Source organism: Saimiri boliviensis, chromosome X, assembly GCF_048565385.1.
Source record: "Saimiri boliviensis isolate mSaiBol1 chromosome X, mSaiBol1.pri, whole genome shotgun sequence".
Taxonomy (NCBI): Eukaryota; Metazoa; Chordata; class Mammalia; order Primates; family Cebidae; genus Saimiri; species Saimiri boliviensis.
In genome coordinates, this window is record NC_133470.1 from 19,078,971 (window position 1) to 19,101,802 (window position 22,832).

Here is a 22,832-nt window from a genome sequence, read left to right on the forward strand (position 1 = left end):
TGCAAGATGCCAACTAGAAAAAAAAAGCCATGATTAATCTTAGCAATGATGACAATGAGATAATTTTACAGCAGAAAACATAACCAAAAATGCTTTGTAATTGCAGCAATTTCCATGTCCTGACTGATGGCCCCCTAGATTCTAGAATGGTGTCCGGCTTATCTGATTACAAGAACTAATCCTGAATAAGATGTAACATTCATTCTTAGAGTAAGCATTCATCCTGGGTTTTCTAAAGCAGGTGCAATTTAAACTCTTTGTTTTTTACTACAGTCATAATGTATAAGGCATGTAAAATTTCAGTTTTGAAAGTATAGTGTACAAACTTGTAATACGGGTCATCATATGTTACATTGTTCCATGCATGGTGTTGATGACAGAAAGAGAGGATGACCAATTTATAGATCAATTAAACATAAGTTTCTTATTTTTCCTAAACTAAGAGTTCTGAACCTGTTTGCATAGTCAGATCACCTGGGGAGCTTTTAAAAAATGCCTATGTTCAGGGTTCCATCCCAGCGATTGTGACTTAATAGGTCTGAGGCAGGGGTGTGGACATGGATATATATATATATATATATAAAAAAAAAAAACAGCTCCCCAGGTGATATGCATTTGGGGTTGAGAATACTGTACTTACCCTGACATAAACCAATGAGTCCCAAGTAGTTTAGTGTATACCCGAATAGCCTGAGGGGCTATTCAGTAGGTCTGGGGAGGTAGGGGTGCAAACATTTCCATCTCTAAGGAGTGCCCTGGTGATGCTGATGCTGCTGGTCTCCAGACCAATCTTGGAGTACTAGTTTCCTAAACCATTCCTACTCCAAACCCCAAATGACCTTACAAACCATATCTGTCACCCATTAGCTAGACATGTGAATAAATAACTCCCTCTCAAAACACTTCTGCACATCTACTCCCACGTGTCTGGTATTTCTTTTCTCTACAGAGTTTAAAACATATTTAAACTAAAAAGCATATTTTAGAGAGATTGGTATAAGTTTACCTTCCTCTTTAGGTCTTGCAAATAGGATTATTTGTCTAGTGGTATCCTTTCTCCCTCACTAGATTGTAGGTTCTTTGAGGACATTTGTAGTTCAAAGCTTACCCATGTGGCTTGGAACATCATAGGTGCCCAGTAAATGTTAGTAGTCAGTGGTTATGCATAGAAATTGCATCATCACAACCATACCCATCTATTCCCAATAGTTGTTATAGTAGGATCTAAATAGACTGACACTCCAAAATTAGGGTCATAAAATATGTTCACTTAGTGAACTAGAAGCTATTGCACAGAACAAATAAAGAAGTGAGCAGAAGGTAACTACAAGTGAATTTCACCAAGAAGTACAATAATGTAGATATGATACATCAACAATAGACCCGAAATGTAGACCATACATAGTTTAGTAATATAAGCACACACCTAAGGCTTTTGAAAAAAATTTACTGTCATAACTTGTACTAGAGTAAAGCCATATTAATATGCATAAAAAATCCATGCAAAAGACCAAATATCCCATTGTTTGACAAAACTAATAATGCAATAGAATGTATTGACATAGCCCCTTAACAAAAATATCACAAACATCCACACTGAAAGAAAACAGACACAGGTACACACTTAATGAAAAACCGAAGTATATTTCTGGAGAAAGCAGCTACAGCAAATATGGACACAGATTTAGTTCAATAAACAGCTGAACATGTATGCTGGCCCAACATCCTCAAGCCCATTGAATTCTCCTTTGGGATTTTCCCTTGGTCACCTTTTTTTTTGGGACTGAATTTACTTTGTCATTTGTCCCTGGCTCTGTCACTTCTGTCCCAGAGGCTGCTGGGGGGATCCTAAATGAACAAATTCAATAAGCTGATTCCTTCAGAGGAATCAAAAGAGATGTTAAATTTATGAATGAAATCCTCCTAAATGTAGATGAGGTGATTCAAGTTGTCTTGCATTGTGTTACTACGTTTATAAAAGTTTGCTGTAGAGAAACGGAAAAAGCACATGGTCTGGGTTTCTTCAGACTGGCAATGAAAGTTGGGGCTTTCTGTTTTGTAAAACTCTGACCAAACATGGAAATAACAGGAAAATATGTCTGAGTCTGGTTCATAGTTGTTTCAAAACTATCCACATTTGTAAGTGTTAATACTAAAAAAAGTAACACTTCCAAATAACATAAAATTTTGGAAGATAATGTTTTAAAAATATTTTTCATATAACTCTTCTGAACTGTACACTTATAAATATGGAACTTAAAATTAATGCTTCAGCAAAGTGAAAGTAACAATGAATGTAGGGAAAATGGATTAAATTAGTTCAATATTCTCTAGGCCAAAGGCCTTTGATCAATATTTTGTCGAATTTTCTCTTTTCCGCATATGCCACAAACATAAAAAAAAATTCCACTTTTATTGGAGGTCAGCAGGGTGGACTAAGAGGATACAGGAGTGGTGGAATTTGCATAAAACTGTGCAGGACTCTTTAGCTTGTTAAGATCTGTATTCTGATTGAAAGTTTATTGGAAAAATGTGCTGATCTCAAAAGTACATTAGTTCTGCCATGATAGCAAGAGAATGGAACCAAGAAGTCCTTTTATCTAGAAGGAAAATGAAATCCAGAACTTGTATAATGGAACATATCTCAAATCTGGTACTGAATAAGAAAATTGAAGAAGTAATACCTAGGTACTACTAATAGTATCATATGATGTTTTAAACTTTGGCTAACAAGATGTACTCCTAATGATAGGTAATGCTTCAACCCCAGTCATCCCTTTGAAATTCACAAAATACAGATTCAATTCATTGAACAAGTATTTATTGAGTGCTTACTATGAGTCAGGTATTGTTCTAGCTCTGAGGATATCACCATTAAAGAATAGTAAAAAATAAAAATCCCTTTTGTTATGGAACTTGTATTCTAGTTGGGGAAAGACAGAAAATTCATACAAAATAAGTCAAATGTAAAGTATCTTAGATGGTGGTAAGTGTTATGATGAGTTACAAAGCAAGGAAGTAGGTAGAATAATATCCTGCCCCTTAAAAAAGCACTAGGGAAGGTATTAATGAAAAGATGATCTTAGCGTAAATATCTGAAGCAAGCCACATAGACAGTGGTGGAAAGTAGGTTCTAGGTTAGGGAGAGAGGGGTAGGCAAAAGGAAAATTCTTCCTTTTCTTCATGTCTCTCTATACAGTGCGAATTTTCTAGGCCTGAATATATTTATTTATTTGTTTTCTTGAGGTCTGAGCTGTAGAATAATGGGCTAATTTTGTTTTTTTCTCTATACTTGTTGGTACTGAAAAAAACTAATTAATGCAACTTACAAAAATGTGTACTGAAAGCCAGACACATTGAGGCATTTAAGTTTTCTGGGAAAGCTGTAGCTACCGTCAGGGTATGCCTTATGACTTTAAAAGTCAAACAGTTGAACCTGAGGTAATCACCCCTTGAATGTGATTGGTTCTTTGGCAATTGTGTTCTAAACAAAAGCAGTCTGTCTTTTATGATTAGTATTTTGCTAAGCTCCAACTAGGTTACTCCATATTTACTGATAGGAGAATTATAATGAGAAACAGCAGCAAAAATGAGAGATTGACCCTAGTAAAAAATCCAAAGCAGGCTCTTGTGGCTTTCCCTGGTGCAGATTTGAAAGAGACACTAGTACTGATAAATAATTAGGTTATTACAAAGACCAATATTTTCTTCTGTAAGAATTTTAATCATTGAAACAGTATAATCACAATTTGTATATTTGCCTGAAATAGGAGTGGAATTTGCTAGTGTTAACAAATGCAAGAACAAGATAATACTGTAGAAGTTAATTGTTAACTGTTATTCAGTAGCCTTGAGAAGATTTTCTATAATATACACAAACTTATTTCTAAAAGAATTTTCATTACACAAGTTGATGATCTTTGGATAATCAAAATTTAAAACATTACATTTATGTATAGAGCCATTTTTATCAGCCACTACCCCAAATCCTGATTTTCTCCAAAAGGTAACCACTATGATCACTTTGATATGTATTTGATAGACTTTTAAATAATTTACACTCATATACACATGCACATAGGACATATACACACATGTGTATATGCTCACACTGGTAGGATAGTTATGTAAGAAAATAAATTGTATTTATATATCTGTATCTGTACCTTGTCTTATGCCAACAACATGTCTTGGGGATTATTTCCCATGCTGGAATGTTAAGACCTACCTCCTTCTTTTCACTTACTGCACAGCATTTCACAATATGTCTATACCATAATTAAGCCATTGTCCTCTTATTTGGATATTTAGCTTGCTGCACACTTCTCAACTACAAGCCATGCAGCAATGAACTCTAGTGCGCTTGTGCAAGTGATTGGGTCGTGGTTCTCACTGTGGTACCCAGACCAGCAAAATCTGCATCACCTGGGAACTTGTCAGATGCAAATTCTTAGCCCTACCCTAGACTTACTGACTCATAAACTGAGGTGGGGGGCGGGCGGCGGTGCCCAGCAATTTGAAAACCACTGGCAGGTATGTATGTATACAGTCAGTCCTACTATACGTGTTCTTTTTTTTTGAGACAAGAGTCTCGTTACATCACCAGGCGCCAGGCTGGAGTGCAGTGGCACAATCTCAGCTCACTGCAACCTCTGCCTCCCGGGTTCAAGCAATTCTCCTGCCTCAGCCTCCCGAGTAGCTGGGACTACAGGCGTGCGCCATCACGTCCAGCTAATTTTTGTATTTTTAGTAGAGACAGGGTTTCACCATGTTGGCCAGGATGGTCTTGATCTCTTGACCTCATGATCTGCCCGCCTCGGCCTCCCAAAGTGCTGGGATTACAGGCATGAGCCACCGTGCCTGGCCATATATGTATTCTTAAACACCGCTGTGCTATGCAAAAGTATGTAATAAAAGGCCACAGGGCTTATGCGAAAAATGAGGTTTGGGCACAACAGTTGAAACCTTTATCAGTGACACATTAAAAACAAAAGCTGGGAGCCCAATAAAAATGATAGCACGGTTTTATACATGTTAAATGGGTAAACACACAAATGCTACAGTAAATATGGCACCTTCTCTTGAAAAGACTTGCTCGTGTAAGTTGACATTGGAGGGGGTGTTCCTTGTGAGCTTTTGGGTAGTGGTGGAAGGAGGGTTACATGAAATTGGAAGGAAAGTTTTAACACCACATGTGGTGAATGTGGCTCCTACCCCAGGTGGTGAACTGAGGCAGTCAGTTATGTTGAGGTGTATGCATTTTGTGTATTCTTATATGACTCAGTCCATTTGGGTGCAGTTTTCTCCATTTTCCTAGCATTTCTTGTGGATAAGCAAATGTGAAATGGGAGTTATGTCCAAATTTCCCCCTAATGTATCAATTTCCTTGGAATAAATTTGCCTTTTCAATACAGGTGTCATAGCAGAACTGCCTGTATATATGGGTGCTTACTCTTACACATAGATTACACAAAAAGAATTCCATACACTGTACTGAATGGTGTTTTTCACTTAATAATTTTTAGAGCTTTTGCCATATCACTAGTTACTCGTTTTTTTTTTTTAAAAAGGCATTTAAAGCATTACGAGATGACTAAATTGATCTCTAAAATGCTTGCAACAACTTACACTCCCATCAACGTGTTTCCTACACCTTGGCCAATATTACCTGTTATCACATTTATTACTTTTTGCCTACCACTAGTTAAATGTCCCTCTGTCTCTCCTTCTCCCTCTTCCTCTCCCTTCCTCTTTCTCTCTCTCTGTCTCTCTCTTTCTCTCCATCTCTTTCCATCTCTCTGTCTCTCTCCGTCTCTGTCTCTCTTCGTCTCTCTGTCTGTCTCTGTCTGTCTCTGTCTCTCTCCCTCTCTCTCCCTCTCTCTCCTTCTCTCCCTCTCTCCCTCTCCCTCTCCCTCTCCTCCCCCACCTCCACAGAGACATTTACATTGTGAGGAACAGCTCCCATAAGTACACTGATAGAAAAAGGAACTGTAAGAGTGTGAAACAGGTGGGAAGGTGGTATTGAAATGGCAAAAAAAAAAAAAAAACCAACAAAAAACACAAAAACAAAAACAAAGACAAAAAGAAATAAAATGGATATGAAAGAAAACATAAGAAGAATCTATTAAAAAGGGAGAGAAAAGGAATTCCCTTTCTACTTATTTTTCACTTCTAGCTTTGCTAAATACAACTTATCTGCTTTATAAGATAAGATACTGAGTGGACCCTGTAGGGATTCCATCTATCACTCTAGCTGGTTGACTTCTCCAAAAATGCAGCTTACACTGTTAATCCATTCACTTCAGCAAAACATGCCTAAGGGCACCAGATTCTTCTGTTTATCAGTATTGGGTTCCATGGCCCCAACAAGCTCAGCAGATACAGTTGAACAGAGTGATGTGATGGCTTCACCTTTTGAGTCTGGGGCTTCTAATGGCGAAAGTGGCAGAAATAGAGGCTCATGCAGGTGTCAGATGTTTTCCTGTAAAGAGGTTGGCAATGGATGTAAATGCTTGCAGCTGGGCACGTTGCCAGCCAGGGAACCCATAATGATTTAACAATGAAATCACGTTGGTTTATGATCATTGTTGTTATTAGGAAATATCATTGCTTTTTGATGATTTACTATGTGAAACTGAATTTTCATATAAACACTCTGATTTGCATTTATGTGTAATACATATTTACGTATGTATATATATCCAAGTCAGAATGAGGATGGAATAGTGATATAAAGATACCAAAAATAATTAAGGAAATGTTGAAATTATGAAGATTATTATGACATTGCCCCTTCAAAATCATATTAGATGCATTTTTCTTTATGTAAAAATGACAGAGAGAGAACTACTAGCTGGAGCCATCTCTGTTTTGCCATTAGGCTTTTGCACCTTGAAATTGCAAACTATGATATTAATAAAATATAAAGAACATATATAAGGGTTATATAGAACCACCATTTCCCTTCTAAATTAAGGATTTGCTTTCCCATCCTCATTTCTCCTCATGTGTTCTGACATGGAGAAGAGAGAGGGAAAAAAAAGAAGAGGGAGGAAGAACATTTTGACTTATAAAAGAGCTTTCAGTCTCATGGGGCCTAGAACCATTGCTCTGGAGCAGTGAGGGACACTACAGGAGGCCTCACTCTCTCTTTTTGGTTATGATTCTTTGCTCTATCAGCTGTGATGACTTGTAAGTACAGTTCCAAGGATCAACCCAGGGTGCAAAATTTAGTGGTGAGTTGCAAGGGCAAAGCAAAGCATGTCTCCCACTCATCTGCACTCAAAGTCAGGTACATAATTTGGGAAGCCCAGTGCAAAATAAAAATGTGGGGCCTTTTGTTCCAAAAGCAGGAAAAAATGCCATTGAGGATGCTAAAATATACAGCCTTGCTCTATCTTTTGTGGTCTTTCTCTTTCAACTTGTCATGGTATTTTTTATTTGCTATTCAACACTATTATAAGAAAAATGAAAGATTTAAGTCATTGCATGAGTGTTATTTTTCATCTCTATATTGTGGAAGGACAGTTTTAAATGCAAACATAAGAGCATTTAACTTGTATGTGGAATCACCAAAATTACACAGTTTGTATTTTGTAGCTTGTATGTGCATATGTATTTTGTTCTTACTAACATGGAAGAAATGCTGAACAAAACTCACACTGTTTTTATTTCACTTCTTAATACATGTACCTTCTACCAATACTCTACCTTTGGTTTACTGATGAGTAAGGAAGGACTAAAAGGAAAAGAAACTGTAGGTCATTGTATTAGTCTGTTCTCACACTGCTAATAAAGACATACCTGAGCCTAAGTAATTTATAAAGGAAAGCGTTTTAATTGACTCACAGTTCACATGGCTGAGGCGGCCTCACAATTGTGGAAGGTGAAAGAGGAGCAAAGGCACATTTTACATGGCAGCAGGCAAGAAAGCCTGTGCAGGGGAACTCCCCTTTATAAAACCATTAGATCTTGTGAGACTTATTCACTACCATGAGAACAGTATGGGGGAACTGCCCCCATGATCCAGTTATCTCCACCTGGCCCCACTCTTGACATGTAGGTGTTATTACAATTCAAGGTGAGATTAGAGTGGGGACACAGCCAAACCATATAATCCACCCTATCTTTCTCTGTCCTTCTGTGTCATTTTCAGTTTAGGTGTTTGGCCAATACAGGGAAGTAACAGGTATAAGAAAGGTTATGACAGGATTCCTTAGTCATTCATGTTTCTTAGACTTCCACTACCTTCTTTTGGTGGTTTAAGCAAATTCTGGTTTGAATGAAATGTATGGCCTCTTAGGGCTATCAGAGCTTACTCAGTTCCAGATGTATCATGTTTACCTTGTACTTGTTTGGCATCTTGCTGAACTCCCATGCATTGTGGGCCTGATGGAGTCCTGTGCTCCTAGGTCATTGTGAATGCTGTGTGTGAATGGGGCCCCTAGGAACAGCACACACATACTGTGCACATCTTCTCTGCTTACACACACACATTCCATTGTCCTCTTAGGCTCCACTCACAAAATACAAGTTCAAAGATAAAATCATTAAGAATTTTGAGATGGTGGCAGGAGAGCATTAAACTAAGTGCAGGACCCTTCTTTGTGTGGTCTGTGTGATGACACAGGCTGCACACGAAGCCAGCCCTTTCTGTATGAGGCAAAGCTGCTGGACAGCCTGAAGGCTAATGGGCATGCCATGTATGAAGGAGTCCAGCTCACAGCAAGCTGGACGTTGCCAGTAGTGTACCAGTGCAAAACGGTTTCCCTGAAACCATTTAATACACTTATTTCAAACTCAGTTGACTTGATATCATTGAGACAGCTAGGTCTCTTAGAGGGCTCCCAGTGCCACAAGGAATGCCTTTCAGATGGGTCTTTGAAACCTCAGTATTATAGCTAGAACCAGGTACTCATTATTGAATCAATCTCTCTATATCTCTTAACATTTTTTTTTTGTCTTTCTCATAGGATTTCCAGCAGGAGAGCTCCAGAAGCCTTTCTTTTGGGGAACAGAATATCCTCGGTGAGTAAATGAGTAAAGAAACCAGTAACCAGTTAGGAAGAAAAAACATGTTGCTTTCCTGGAGGACAAAAGAAACAAAATCAGTGGTTATTCAGCAGAAAGAAGGCATGGAATCTGGCATGGGTTGGCTGTACTCTTATCATTTTAGGTATTTGTTTTCCAATCCTTATTGCCAGGGTATATGACTGGACAGGAAGCCCAACTTACACATAGGTGGCTTTCATTTTTATGTATTTATTCTCTTACCCATTAACTCATACTACCAATATTTGGACCTTGAAGGATTGTTGGGATTTGAATTGATGGTGATGGTTCTAAAACCATTCCAGGTAGAAGAAACAATGTGAGATAAGGAGGGAAATGTGTTTCTATAATGGCAGGGTCTAGTTTGGCTAGCCCAAATGGTATATGAAGGGAAGATGTGGAAAAGAAGACTGAGATTTGATATTGGAGGGCTCTGCATGGCAGATAAGGAGCTTGGATACTAATAGGCAATAGAAAATATTGAAATTTTTGAGCAAGTTAGTAAAATAATCAAATTTATCTTTAGAAATATAACCTGTGAAGCTACAGAATAAGTCAAAATTGGCAATGTATGAAGTTAGGGATACCAGTTTAAAAGTCATTTTAATACCAACAGATTGTAGACTCCTGTAATTCACAATTTTCATACATAGTAGAGATTCTGATAATATTCAGTGTCAGTATCAACACTTTTATTTTACGCCTTTTACTTGCTGTGTTTTAATGCATGGAAAATTTTAGTCTTGATTTTATAAGTTGAGTCTCTTGCGTTTTGGTTTGGATATATGAGAATTTAAAAATATGTAGGTTTAAAAGATATAGATTCCCATAAATACATCAATAAGAGAAATTGGGCTTTCTCAGAAGCTGACCTTGTGATAAGTATTCAAGTGCAATTAGTTCTTTTGAGAGGTGGTACAAGGAAACACCAACAGGAGAATGGAGAATCGAGATAGTAGTGAGGGAAACAAGCCAAATAAATTGTGTCCTATGAGTCTTTTATGGCTGCCAAAATGAATTACTACAAACTTAGTGGCTTTAAATTACATAAACTTATAAACTTATAGTTCTGTAGGTCAGAAGTCCAACTTGGTTCTCATTGGGCTAAAATCAAGGCATCAGCAGGGCTACATTTCTTTCTGGAAGCTCTAGAGTCGAATCTGTTTTCTTGCCTTTTCTAGCTTCTAGAGGGGGCCCACATTCCTTGGCTCATGATCTCTTCCTCCATCTTTGAAGTTCCATAGTCACACCTTCTTCTGACTCTCATCTTCTGTCTCTCCCTTCTACTTAAAAGGACCCTTGTGATTACATTGGGACCATTCAGATACTTCAGGATAATCTTCCTGTTTTAAGGTTAACTGATTAGCAACCTTAATTATATTTGCAGCTTTAATTGCCCTTTGCCATGTAACAAAACATATTTACAGGTTCCAAAGATTAGCATGTGGACATCTTTTGTAGGCCATTATCCCACCTACCACATGTGTGTTACAAAGCCAGTTATCACTGTGGGCAACTGGAGCTCAATCTTGTTGGGGAACTGTAAAACATGCTTCAGAGTGATCACACCTCAGAGACATGGCAGCTGGGGTATTTATCCTCCCACTCACCTTCTATCATTGATTGAGGGCTGCTACCAGGGGGTACCTGGCAGTGCCCATCCTAGGCCAACAGGGCTCTAGTGGCCAGAGAAAGTCCTTAGGCAACTAGCTTCAGGTGCTGACATTTGAAGGATGTCAGATTGGTGTGCTCAAAAATGGTGAATGCCAAGAGGACATGGGCAGCCATTGATAAAGTTTACTACAGGGAAGCAGCATTGTTACAATAAATAAAAATTCTAGGTTTGTATTTAACCAAATTCATTAATATCGCAGGCCTCTGCTGCATAGTTTTCTTTAGGGTTCAGATGTTTGGAATCAATTTGCCCTACTTTTAAGATTAGAAATATGTACATATTTCTTAAAAAAAAAAGGTTTAGGCTAAATATTCTTTAACCTGCCTTCAAACTAAAAAAGTCCTAGAATTCTTTGATTCTGTTTATTGTTAACAACTTAACTGAGTTTCTAGTATTGTGGTTAGGAAATAGTATGGTTAGATTTTGAAGTTATTAGGTGATTTGTTTATTGGGTCTGTGTGCATGATTTTCTGACATAAAAGCTAAGGTCATAGAAACCTAGGAGTTAATTTTAGGGTCTATTTGTTTGTACCTTAGGCTAAGTCATAGCGAATACTTGAGTGTGAATTTTTTTTTTCCTAAAGACTTCTATGTCCTCATCCACTCAATGAATAGCTATTAAGTATCATTTGGGTATTTGGCATTGGTAATATAAATATGCTAAAGACATGGGAGTCACGGTCCAGTGAGATGGCTTCCCATAAGTTCATCTATTCTATATTAATAGATGGAGAGCCTCTAGAATCAAGGGAGTGAGTATCCTTTCTGCTCACACTGGTCAGCTTAGTCCTCATCTGAGTGTTGAGTCTAATTATGGGGCATGAACAAGCTGAATTGTTTCCAGAGGAGAAAATCAGGACTGTAAATGGTTGGAGACAATGTTTCCCAAAGTGTGTGTTCCATGAAATAGTAATAGAGGCAAGTCATCCTCTACTTCCGTCAGTTTTGGAGAATCACAATAGTTATCAGCATAAAAGTTCCGTAGAATTTCTGCAAGAAAGAAACCTATTTGGATGTGTTTAACACAGCTATCTTTTTTGTACCATTAACCATCCCCACTTCTGTCCTCAGCCCCCCACCATCCTTCTCAGACTCTGGTAACCATCCTTCGAAACCTAGAGGTTCCCAAATTCCCCTATGTTTTGGGAAATGCTGATCTAGAATTCATGACTGAAGAATAAGAGTTGAAAGAACTTAACACCTGAGGGGGAACCTCATAACTGTCAGCATATTTTTAAAGGAAAGTTAAGGTGGGAGAATGACTTACTATATTCAGGAGATTCAGCAGGTGTTCAATTAGAGGCTGCACTAGACCAATAGATGGAAGCCATAGGAAAGACATTTCAGATCAGCATTATAGAGAGCTATTACGTTTAGACTCCTCCAAAGAAGGAATGGGTTACCTTTGAAGGGATAAGCTCTTGGTCATTGGAAATACCCAAGCAGAGTCTTACAACCATTTGAATGGGTTTTTCTAGAGGGGTCCCATTCCGGAACTTGGACTAGATGACCTGTAAGGCATTTCTAACTCAGAAATGTTTATGTTTTTATGATTCAGGCATAGGGCAGCCCTTACTTTACAACAGTGTGAGATCATGGTTAGTCCAGACAGCAATATGGTAGTTTTGTTGTTGACAGCAAATTCTGTGTACATGTTAAACCCATTGAATAATAAGAACGAAAGACAAACTGAGTAGGTAGTGAAATTGGTGTCTTCCCCATTTCATTTTTGGAAGACTAGATCTTCAGTGCAAGAAATCTTACAGTTTCTGACCAGCCAGCCAAGGTTGCATTTTAAAAGGGAGACTTTATTTATTTTTTAATATGACATGCTAATATAAATACTCTTCATTGATAAAATAGAGGATGTGAATCTAATATTATGAAATATTATTGTCAGGCTTAGTCATATAAAATTACATTTTCTTTGCATCTTGTCCAAAGGATGGTCATTATGTAACTTAGAATTGAAACTTACAATAATTCAATCCCTTTCTGAATTCTCTATTACCTTTTGCAAATAGGAAGCTTGTTGGAGCAGCCCCTCTCTTAAGGGACATTTATTGAACAGCAATTTCTATAAGTTTCCACTGTTCATGCCTTCAATTCATCCAGTCCACAGCATTGACAGAGGGTTGTACAGGACCAAGTACTTATTCTCAGAGCTGAGAGACCTGGAAAAACTAAATGCTGCATTCTACACACTGATAGCTACTGCCGCAAAAATTAACACTATGTAAAATTACAAGTTTGTCCCACACTACTATGATAGTCCTATGATTGAAATGCATAATTTCACTCTTCTTTAATGAAGGTTTGCAGTGATGGAAAAACAGTAGGAAGCATTTTTTCAAATGCAAATTACCTTACAGGAAAGAAATAATAAGGGAAAGAATTGCCGCCAAGGGGAAAAATTAAATCATACAACACTTCCTTGGGTATAGTTGAGACAAACAATTAGTATGGTAAGGATCATTATGTCTTGTAATAGCATGTTGCTTCAAAAATTTCCATTCCTTCCAGTTATGGGTGCTATCTATTTGCTGGGTGACTTTGATGTTGCATGTCAGGAACTAACTGTGAGATATTTTTAGCATAATTGCAAATCTCATGAAGAATCTTCACAATAAGGATTCTAAGTGGTCTGTAATTCTCATCCATAGGTTCAATGACTAAATTCAGATACATATAGATCAATCACTTGCATGAGATGGTAAAGTTAACTCATCAATTAGTTGAATCATTGTTACTGTCTTACTCTGTGCTAGGTAAAGAGGATTTAGCAATGAACAAGTAGGTAAGTGATTGGCCTCAATAGAATTCATATTGAGAGAGAAAATCCCAGACACATATATGGAAACCCCATTATTGATTTCTTCATATATTCTTAATATGCTTTGCTATGTAACAAAGCACCATCAAGCAACCATTTATTGCCTTATTATTCTGTAGTTTGGGCGTTACTGAGCTGAGACAGGTGGTCTCTGCTGTGTGTGGTGCTGGCCAGGGTCACTCAAGTAGAGCTGGAGGATCTAAGGTGACTTTACTCACCTGTCTGTGCCCCAGTTGGGTTGGCTGTCATGGCTGGGGCCTGCCAGGGCCTCTCTCTCTTCCTTCAGAGTCTCTCAACTTCTAGGGTTTCTTGTTTGCCTCATCTGGCCTCATCCTCTCTAGCTAGATAGTTAACTTCTTTGCAAGTGACTTGCAAGAAGGTGGAAAATGGAAGCTACTGTTTCTTAAGGCCCGGAAGTTATACCTGACTCCTTCCACTACATTCTGGTGGTCATAGCAAGTCTCAAGGCCAGTCCAGATTTAAGCAGAGGGCAATCAATAGCCTCTTGATGGGAGGAGGGGATATGTGCATTCCGGGGTGGGTAGAATTGTGGGTGGCCCCTTTTATAGATAATCTACCACATGCTTCTTCAGAGGTGAAGAGAAATAATGTGGCACCTTTTTCAAATCCTTGCTATTCAGTTGTCATCTTGTCTATAGCAGAAAGAGGAACGTGACTGCCTTTGAAAACAGAGTGATCCCTTTTAATCTCTGCTCTATTTCTTTTTTATGACTACATTTGGAAAACAATTTAACTTCTAAGATTATAATGGCTTTTCAACAAGTTTCCATTTGGAAAACAATTTAACTTCTGAGATTATAGTGACTTTTCAACAAGTTTCCAGATAAAAAAATAAATGATATGTTTACTGACAGGATCTTTTCAAGTCCTCTTTTAGGTGTTCATAAATATATAGCTGCAGCAGATGTAAAATCATAGAAATCTTAGGGCTGAAAGAGACTTTAGAAATCATCTCTTTCACATCCCTAATTTCACAGAGCAGGATGCTAAGGTTCATATGTGGTCATAATGACAATGTTAGAATTTATATTTTCTTTGTCTATTTCAATTGGAGGGTGGTATGTTTAGTTTTTTTGTAGCTTTATGCATTTGGTTATTAGATTGCTATTACCATGGTTACTAGAAAGCAATTTATCGTGGCTTTCCATTGAAAAAAATTAAAGGATTATGCTCTAAGATTCATGCTTGTAATGGTCTCCAATTTATGTATTTGTGCCATAGATCTCTGAGTTATGGTGCTATAGGAGTAATTGTTGGACATGAATTTACACATGGATTTGATAATAACGGTAAGTACTGGTTCATTTTACAAGCTGCTGCTTTTATAATAATGTTGACTATGTGGATGTTAATTGTCATGATTATCTTTGCATAACAGCAGCATCATAGCTTGAAGATTATCCAAAGCAGTATGATGGCTGATTGAAAACTTTTCCCTGTGTCTTGCTGTGATAGCTTGCAATAAATAAACAGTTGTTCCCATTGGTGATCGGGTTAGACTTTAAAAAGCGGCCTTGTAATTTCAATAAAATTAGCTTTGCATTTAGATCTGGATTGCTGTAGCTGCCACAGTAGTTACAGGGATTGATTTATAGTGTCTTCCTTTGTCATTTCTGTATTCATTGTCTTGAGATATTCTCCCTGGGGGAGCAAGCTTTGCTCCAAAGATGATTTTACATGCCGCCAAGTTAGGACTTGTTGAGTTAGGACTCTGGAGCTTGGCTGACTGGTTCCCTTTTACGATTTCGAAGATTATGCAATGCTTAGTCTCTGTTTTTCTCTATACTGGCTTATATTCTGATTTTTTTTTTTTTTTTTGAGACGGAGTCTAACTCTGTCACCAGGATGGAGTGCAGTGGCACTATCTCGGCTTACTGCAACCTTGGCCTCCTGGGTTCAAGCGATTCTCTTGCCTCAACCTCCTGAGTAGCTGGGATTACAGGCATGTGCTGCCACACCCAGCTAATTTTTGTATTTTTAGTAGAGATGGGGTTTCACCACGTTGGCCAGGATGGTCTTGATCTCTTGACCTCGTGATCCACCCACCTTGGCCTCCCAACATTCTGGGATTATAAGCATGAACCACTGCCCCTGGCCTATTCTATTTGTTCCTAATAATCTATGTAATAGGATATGCTTTGTATCCCAATGACATTTAAGAAAAAGGAAAAAGCAAAATATGACATAAACTCAAGAAATGACTGCCTTTGAGAGTCTTCATCATCGTTAATCAGCACTCTTTTCTCCTTTAACTTTGGAGTATTATAGGAAGGCCACATGAAAGCTCTGAAACTTAAGGATTAGCAGCAAACTACTATCACATTCACACCCATGCAATGATTTACAGGCAGTCTCAGGAACCAGCTGCCCCAAGGCAATGTTATAAACAGGGGGACCTCTTTCTTCCTTCCCTGTAGTATCTCTAACATCCTTTCCTGAATACCTACCCTAGGGCCAGAGACCCTTTGGCTCCTCTAGAAAAGTCTTCCTGTACTCCCACCAGACCTTCCTTAATCACATAGATTTTTTTGTTCCCCTGGTCTTCGTTTCTCTGTTAAAATGTAGCTGACTTGTAGTCATCTGACTCTCCAGAGTTAGACTTTCTGTCTTTGGGTGTTTGGTTTATCTGAGATGAGATGAGAGTCTTAGCTAAGAAACAACAGCTAGTAGTTTCTTCCTAGGAAATTTAAGTACAGTTTCTCCCCAGAACCTTCTGAAGAACTTGTGAAGTCTCTCTCAAAGGAATGAATCTAATGGTGGCGATTTCACTCTGTAACCAATGCTTAGGACAGTGCATTGCACATATAAGAACATGTCTGGTACCTATTTAATGAGTGGTTAGTGAGGACAGTGACTCCATACTATCCCAGAGGGTGGTGTTAGTAGCATATAGCCTTGCTGAAGAGTTTTGAGTTGTTCCAATTAAAAACTTTCCTTAGGGGACTTTCTTGTCAGCTGTCTGTATAATTAAACGATGCCTCTGATTTCTCATAGTAACCTTGAATATAGAAGACAGTCTAGCAGCATCCGAATTTTGTTTTAAAGGATGTAGAAAAAAATGAAGAGTGAGCACATAGCAAGAAAGCATGTTTAAGTAATCTTTCTTCCCATTATGATTTAGAGATTTTCATTCTTGTTCCAAGTTTTCTTTTTAGAGCAATCTTTCTCGTCTAAGCAGGACACTAGTGGCTGTAGAATGATTCATAACAGAGGTTTTATGTGTCTTTCAGCTCCTGGCAACTTGGAGGAAACTGGTTCTTATAGGGCTGAGTCAGGGTCTATGATCTCACAGTATGGATGACTCAGTGGGGCTATTCCTATGGATCATTTGGAATTTAACTGGTAGTAATGCTCTGATTTCCTCCATGGGCTTTCTAAATGAAGGCATCTTATTTCATAATCCAGTGAACATTTTGGGTCAAATCAGTTGAACACACAGAATGCAAGAATGGATAAGACTAATGTATGTAATAAATTGTTGAATCTCATTTTTAAATTGCTCTATGTTCCTTAGAAGGAAAGAACTTTCTCAATTCTCTTTATCCTTTTCACTCTTTTTACAATTAACCTGTGACATCGGAGAGAAGGCAGGAGCTGATCTCAGGAAGAGTGTTCCCTGCTGTTATGACTGCTTTTTGAAGGCTTGTCGAGGTGAGGGAAAGGAAAGATGAATTTAGTTTCCATAAATAACATAAATGTCTTCGAACTTTTCTTTTTGCTAGGTAGAAAATATGATAAAAATGGAAACCTGGATCCTTGGTGGTCTACTGAATCAGAAGAAAAGTTTAAGGAAAAAACAAAGTGTATGATTAACCAGTACAGCAACTATTATTGGAAGAAAGCTGGCTTAAATGTGAGTACAACTGTGGCTAAGGAGAAACCATGTGTTTCATTTTTCCTCATTTGGACATTATTTGCTTTAAACCATTGGTTCGCAAAGCGTGTTTATAAGATCAACAGCATCTGTCTTCCCTGGGAACATTCTTGAGTCCTACCCCATACCTACTGAATCAGAATCTTTGGGACGAGGGCCTTGTCATCCCTTAGCCAGGTAGGAACTTTGTCCTGATGTATTACTGGGGCTGGAAAAATACCTAAATTCTTGCTGTGGCTCAAATCTATTATACTTGCAGATGAACTTAGGTAAAAATCCATATGCTTCTTTTAAAGGGAATGTTTATAAACACTGACTTGGTTTTCCTGGTTCTTAAACCATGCTCAGCCCAAGTGAGACCACTGCTCATTCAGGCAGAGAAACCAGTCAGTATCCTTGAATGGTGTCTAGCTATCTTATCAGTGTCCTGGAAAGCCCTTTCTCTGCCTATGTATTTTGGAATATCTACAACCGTGACCTGAGAAGACCTAAAATGGGTGCTTCTGTGTATCTATATTACAGTGCAAGGGTTTTCACACTGTGAAAAGTCATCTGGAGTATATGTTGCTTCAAGAAAAGCATAGCAGAAAGGGGTTCTAGAATCAGACATGGGTCCAAATCTAGGTTCAACTAGTTGTTATGAACTTTGGCAAGTTTCTTAATATTCCTGAGTCTCAGCATCTTCATCTGTGAAATGGGTCAGTGTTTCTGAACTCATTTATTTGTTGTAAGAATTAAATGAACAAAGCAATGTGAAGCACTAGCACAATGCCTGACCTACAGTAAGTGTTCAATACAAGACAGTTAATATTTCTGATCCTTTGTGACATACTCATTAGTACCCTATCCCAGGAAAAAACAAAGCCAAAGATTTTTTGGGTTTAAAAAAACCCAAAAAAACAATAGAACAGTTTTCTTGGAGGAAGGGAATTTATATTTCCTGGTGATTATCATATGCAGGCATGAGAGTGAAACTTTTGACTTAATTGAACCAAATGTATCCCCATACTGGTCGTGAGAGGTGTAGTTATTACTAAGTGTACAGGTTTTACGTATGAGGTTCAAAGGGATTAAACTGAGGTTCAGAGTCTAGATAAGAGTTTATGTCTGTATGACTCCAAAGTCCATACTCCTTCCCCTATATCATGCTCAGGTTCTTATTTTAAGTTCATTTTATATCTGGGTGATGTGTGGGTGGACTGCTCTTCACCATTTATTTTGGCCCAAGTGTCAGAGAGATTGAAACTTAATTCTGACAAATGTGTACCTTTGTCACAAGGACGATAGAAAGGGCATGCCTGTCTTAGCATAAATCCACTTAACCATCAGAAAACAGCTTCAGTTTCATTCCCACAGGAGAGTGGGTGGCTTCCTTTGTGGATATAAGGGCCATGCTTCACTTTTCTGGCTTCATTTATAGGAGCTATTCCTTTGTGCCTCAATGTTTCTTTGTTGTGAATTCGGCAGAGCTCAGATGGGGCACCACAGATGTAGGCTGTCAGCAGCTGTTGAGCCTTTTTGTTGTTGTTGAGTCATGAGAGTCCAAACCTAGGGCCGTGTGGTCTACTGAGGCAGACAAGAGTTCAAGGAGCCAGAGGGGAGAGGCTGCTCCAAAAGGCTCTCTTTTAGATACGAAGCTTAGAGTGAATGGCTAGACATGGTGGCTCATGCCTGTATTCTCAACAGTTTGGAAGGCCAAGGTGGGAGGATCACTTGAACCTAGGAGTTCAATACCAGCCTGGGCAACATACGGAGACCCTGTCTCTATAAAAACATTTTTTAAAAAATTAGCTGGGTGTAGTGGTGCAAGCCTGTACTCCCAGCTACTCAGGAGGCTGAGATGGAAGAAGTGTTTGAACACTGTAGTGAGATATGATCACATCACTGCACCCTAGTCTGGGTGACACAGACCCTGTCTCCAAAAAAAAAAAAAAAAAAAAAAAAAAAGCTCAGAGTAAAAAGGAAAGGGATTAAATTTAAGCAGAACTGGGTAATATGAACATGATCTTCAAGAGCCAAGAGGAGTTGGTACTTGAGAAGGTAGCATAGTAGGAAGCAAAGGCTCTGGAGACAGAAGACTGCTTGTGTATGAATCCCAGTGAAAATGTGAGCAGTTTCCTTTGTCACTCTGTCTTCTGTTCACTAGAAGCAGAGCCCAAGAAGGGGTTCCTTAGGTCATGTTTTTTATTTATTTATTTTTTAATTTTTATTTTTATTTGTTTATTTTTTTTGAGATAGCATCTCACTGTGTCTCCCAGGCTGGAGTGCAGTGGTGTGATCTTGGCTCACTGCACCCTCTGCCTCCTGGGTTCTAGCGATTCTCCTGCCTCAGCCTCCCAAAGAGCTGGGATTAAAGGCACCCTCCACCATGCCCGGCTAATTTTTATATTTTTAGTAGAAACAGGGTTTCTCCATGTTGGCCAGGCTGGTCTTGAACTCCTTACCTCAGGTGGTCTGCCCGCCTTGACCTCCCAAAGTACTGGGATTATAGGCCTGAGTGACTACACCCGGCCTAGGTCAGTGATTTATATGAGAAAGTAGTTTCAGGAGAAGCCTATAATAAAATGAGGGATACTTGTTGGTTTCAGGAGATGTTTAGCCTCATCCTAATTCCACAAAGGATTCTGGAGCATGAATTATACCACAGAAATTGTTAAGCCCAGGGGCAAGTGACTGGGCTGTTCGATCTGTATGTCAGTCAATTACTAGAAGTCTCCAAATGAGGTGACTCCTATAAACTAAGGTTGATCTGAGCTGTTAGCAGCTGCAGGAATGGGTGCACAGTTTAGGCAGAAAAGGGGATCTGGTGGGATAGCAACATGTGCTACGCACTCTGAGCTTTAGATCCTCAATTGTTGAGCAAGGATGGTGGTAATTAGCACTTTCCTTATAGGATCGTGGATAACAAAGAATATATGTAAAGCAGGAACGGTAGTCTTTGTATACTGAAGCTAGGAGGGTCCTGCGTGATTACAGTGAATAATATTTTCCAAAGATTTGTTTTTATTCCTTGATATTGATTAATACCTGGGTGATTGGGCTAGCTTAAAAGTAGAGTTGGTAAGATCCGTGGTTTGAAAGTTTCAAGCAAGGTATATTAGTTTTCTGTGGCTTGCTCTAACAAGTTACTATAAACTTAGTGGCTTAAAAAGAACGTAAATTTATTATCATACAGTTCTGTATGGCAGAAGTCTGACATGGATCTCAGTGGCCTAAAATCAAAGTGTCAGCTGGGCCACATTCCTTTCTAGAGATTCTAGGGGAGAATTGGTTTCCTTGCCTTTTCTAGCTTTTAGAGGCTGGCCACATTCCTTAGCTCATGGCCCCTTCCTTTTTCAAAGCCAGCAATGACCAGTGGAGTCTTCTCACGTTGCATCACTGTGACACTCTCCTGCCTCCCTTTTCCTCTTGTTAAGGACTTTTGTAATTACACTGGATCCACCTGGACAATCCAGGATAAAGTCTGCATCTCAAGATCCTTAACATAATCACATTGTATAAGTCTCCTTTGCCATACTTTATTTTTCTAGCTTCATTTTGTAGGGGCCATTCCTCTGTGCCCAAATCTTCTTTGCAGTGAATAAGATAACATATTCACAGGTTCCAGGGATTAGCACACAAACATCTTTGGGAGGCCATTATTCTGCATATTACACAAAGGTTGAAAGACTTTTCTATAAACAGCCAGACAATGAATAATTTAGGCTTTGTGGGGTGTATGGTCTCTGTTGCAATATTTAATTTTGCCATTGTAGCAAGAGAGCAACTACAGAAAATATGTATATGAATGGGCATGGCTGTGTCCCAATAAAACTTGATTTATGAACACTAAAATTTGAATTTCACGTAATTTTCATGTGCCACCAAATATTCTTCTTCTTTGGATTTTCCCCAGTTGTAAAATCTGGTCCTATCTTGCAGCCTGTATGAAAACAAGCAGCAGGTGGGATTTGGCTTGTGGGCTGTATTGGTTTAGAATATTTTTGTCCTAGCTCATTTAAAGTTTTAAGAAACAATCTTGAATATTGGGAAGAATTTCTTTACCATGCTTGGCTGGTTGTCATACATATTGCAAACCTCGACCTTGTGATCTGCACCACTTCTATTTGATTTTTGTTCCCTAGGAGAGCTACTTTCCTTTTAATTTTTCATAGAAATTGCTGAAGGTAAAATGATGATAGTTGGTCTTGAAATCTTGTTCCTGTGTGGATGGTAAATTTTTGGAAACACAGGCGCCATGAGAATACTCAAATTCTGTGAGTTAATCAGAGAAAGTAACCTGTGTATTGCCATTCCTATTTTTTCCCATTAAACCACAGTCTCTCAGAATATTGTTAACGTTTTATTGGAGCTGGCTAATTATGACTATCTTTGATTTCCTGAATGTAATTTTCTCTTTAAAAATTGATACTTTTCTTGCTATAATATTTATGCCCCTTGCTGAATGATAGTTGACCACAAAACACTCATTTTTCTTTTTTCTTTCGATTAGGTAAAGGGGAAGAGGACCCTGGGAGAAAATATTGCTGATAATGGAGGCCTGCGGGAAGCTTTTAGGGTATGCGTTGCTATGTTTGCTGTGGTTCTAAAAATCAAGCCATAAAACACCGTATGGGTGTACCTTACTTCATACCACAGTTATGTTCTTGAGGCCTTAGATATTATGGAATTTCTGTAAATAGAAGTGTATCTCCCCATTGACCCTATTATATAAATAGAACTACATTTCTTTTTCTTTTTGGGGTGTAAAGTCATCCTAAAGAATAATATTTGTTATTGAGAATCATGTATTTAAAGGATAGCTTTTAGACATCAGATTGAAGCGTGCTACAGAACTCTCCTTGGGGCTAGGTTCATTTGTTTTCCTTGAGTACAGGTCTTTCTGTAGTCCTCTTACAATATCAAACTTCTCAGTTATGGCCAGAGGGTAGTGGTTCTCATATACTGGGCAAGGTTCATTATAACGTTTTCATCATCCACTAGTTTGTGGTCAAATAACAAGCATAAGGAGAATGCAGAAAGATTTCGCAAAGCTAAATGCATTCAATTTAACGACTGGACTGTTATACCCAGTTATGTGTTTTCTGTATTTTATAAAAGGAGGGCGCTACTTTTATGTGGCAAAATAAAAACAACGGTAATATGTGGACCCCAAAATTTATTGCCATAGGGGTCTTGCCATTGTATTAGTTTGTTCCTTGCTAGGAATAGAAAGAACAGCTTCTTTTCCCAAGTGTTATTTAACATCTGAATGCTTCGGTCCAGGTGCTTTGGTATACATTGAGTGTAAGGCCTTTCTGCAGGTGTACCTGCATTACTGGTGATAGGACATGGACGTGCATTTCCAGGTGTTTCTTTTCGTAAAGAAAATTTTGACA

At 38.4% G+C, this 22,832-nt stretch overlaps 1 protein-coding gene and 1 long non-coding RNA gene across 4 annotated transcripts in view; one reads left to right on the forward strand and one right to left on the reverse strand.

Annotated features, from left to right (window-relative positions):
* The window catches only part of PHEX (phosphate regulating endopeptidase X-linked), a 220,919-nt gene that overhangs the window by 187,082 nt on the left and 11,005 nt on the right, over nucleotides 1-22,832 (forward strand). The window contains exons 16-19 of the mRNA XM_003924097.4: nucleotides 8,973-9,027; nucleotides 14,802-14,869; nucleotides 17,303-17,433; nucleotides 21,947-22,012. Of these exons, the coding sequence (XP_003924146.1) occupies nucleotides 8,973-9,027; nucleotides 14,802-14,869; nucleotides 17,303-17,433; nucleotides 21,947-22,012 (320 nt within the window). The remainder of the gene's footprint in view (nucleotides 1-8,972; nucleotides 9,028-14,801; nucleotides 14,870-17,302; nucleotides 17,434-21,946; nucleotides 22,013-22,832) is intronic.
* Nucleotides 5,925-22,832, reverse strand: part of LOC141582777 (uncharacterized) — a 1,185,669-nt gene continuing 1,168,761 nt past the window's right edge. For all 3 annotated transcript variants that reach the window (XR_012515645.1, XR_012515646.1, XR_012515644.1), the window contains one exon: nucleotides 5,925-9,085. This is a non-coding gene — a long non-coding RNA (uncharacterized LOC141582777). The remainder of the gene's footprint in view (nucleotides 9,086-22,832) is intronic.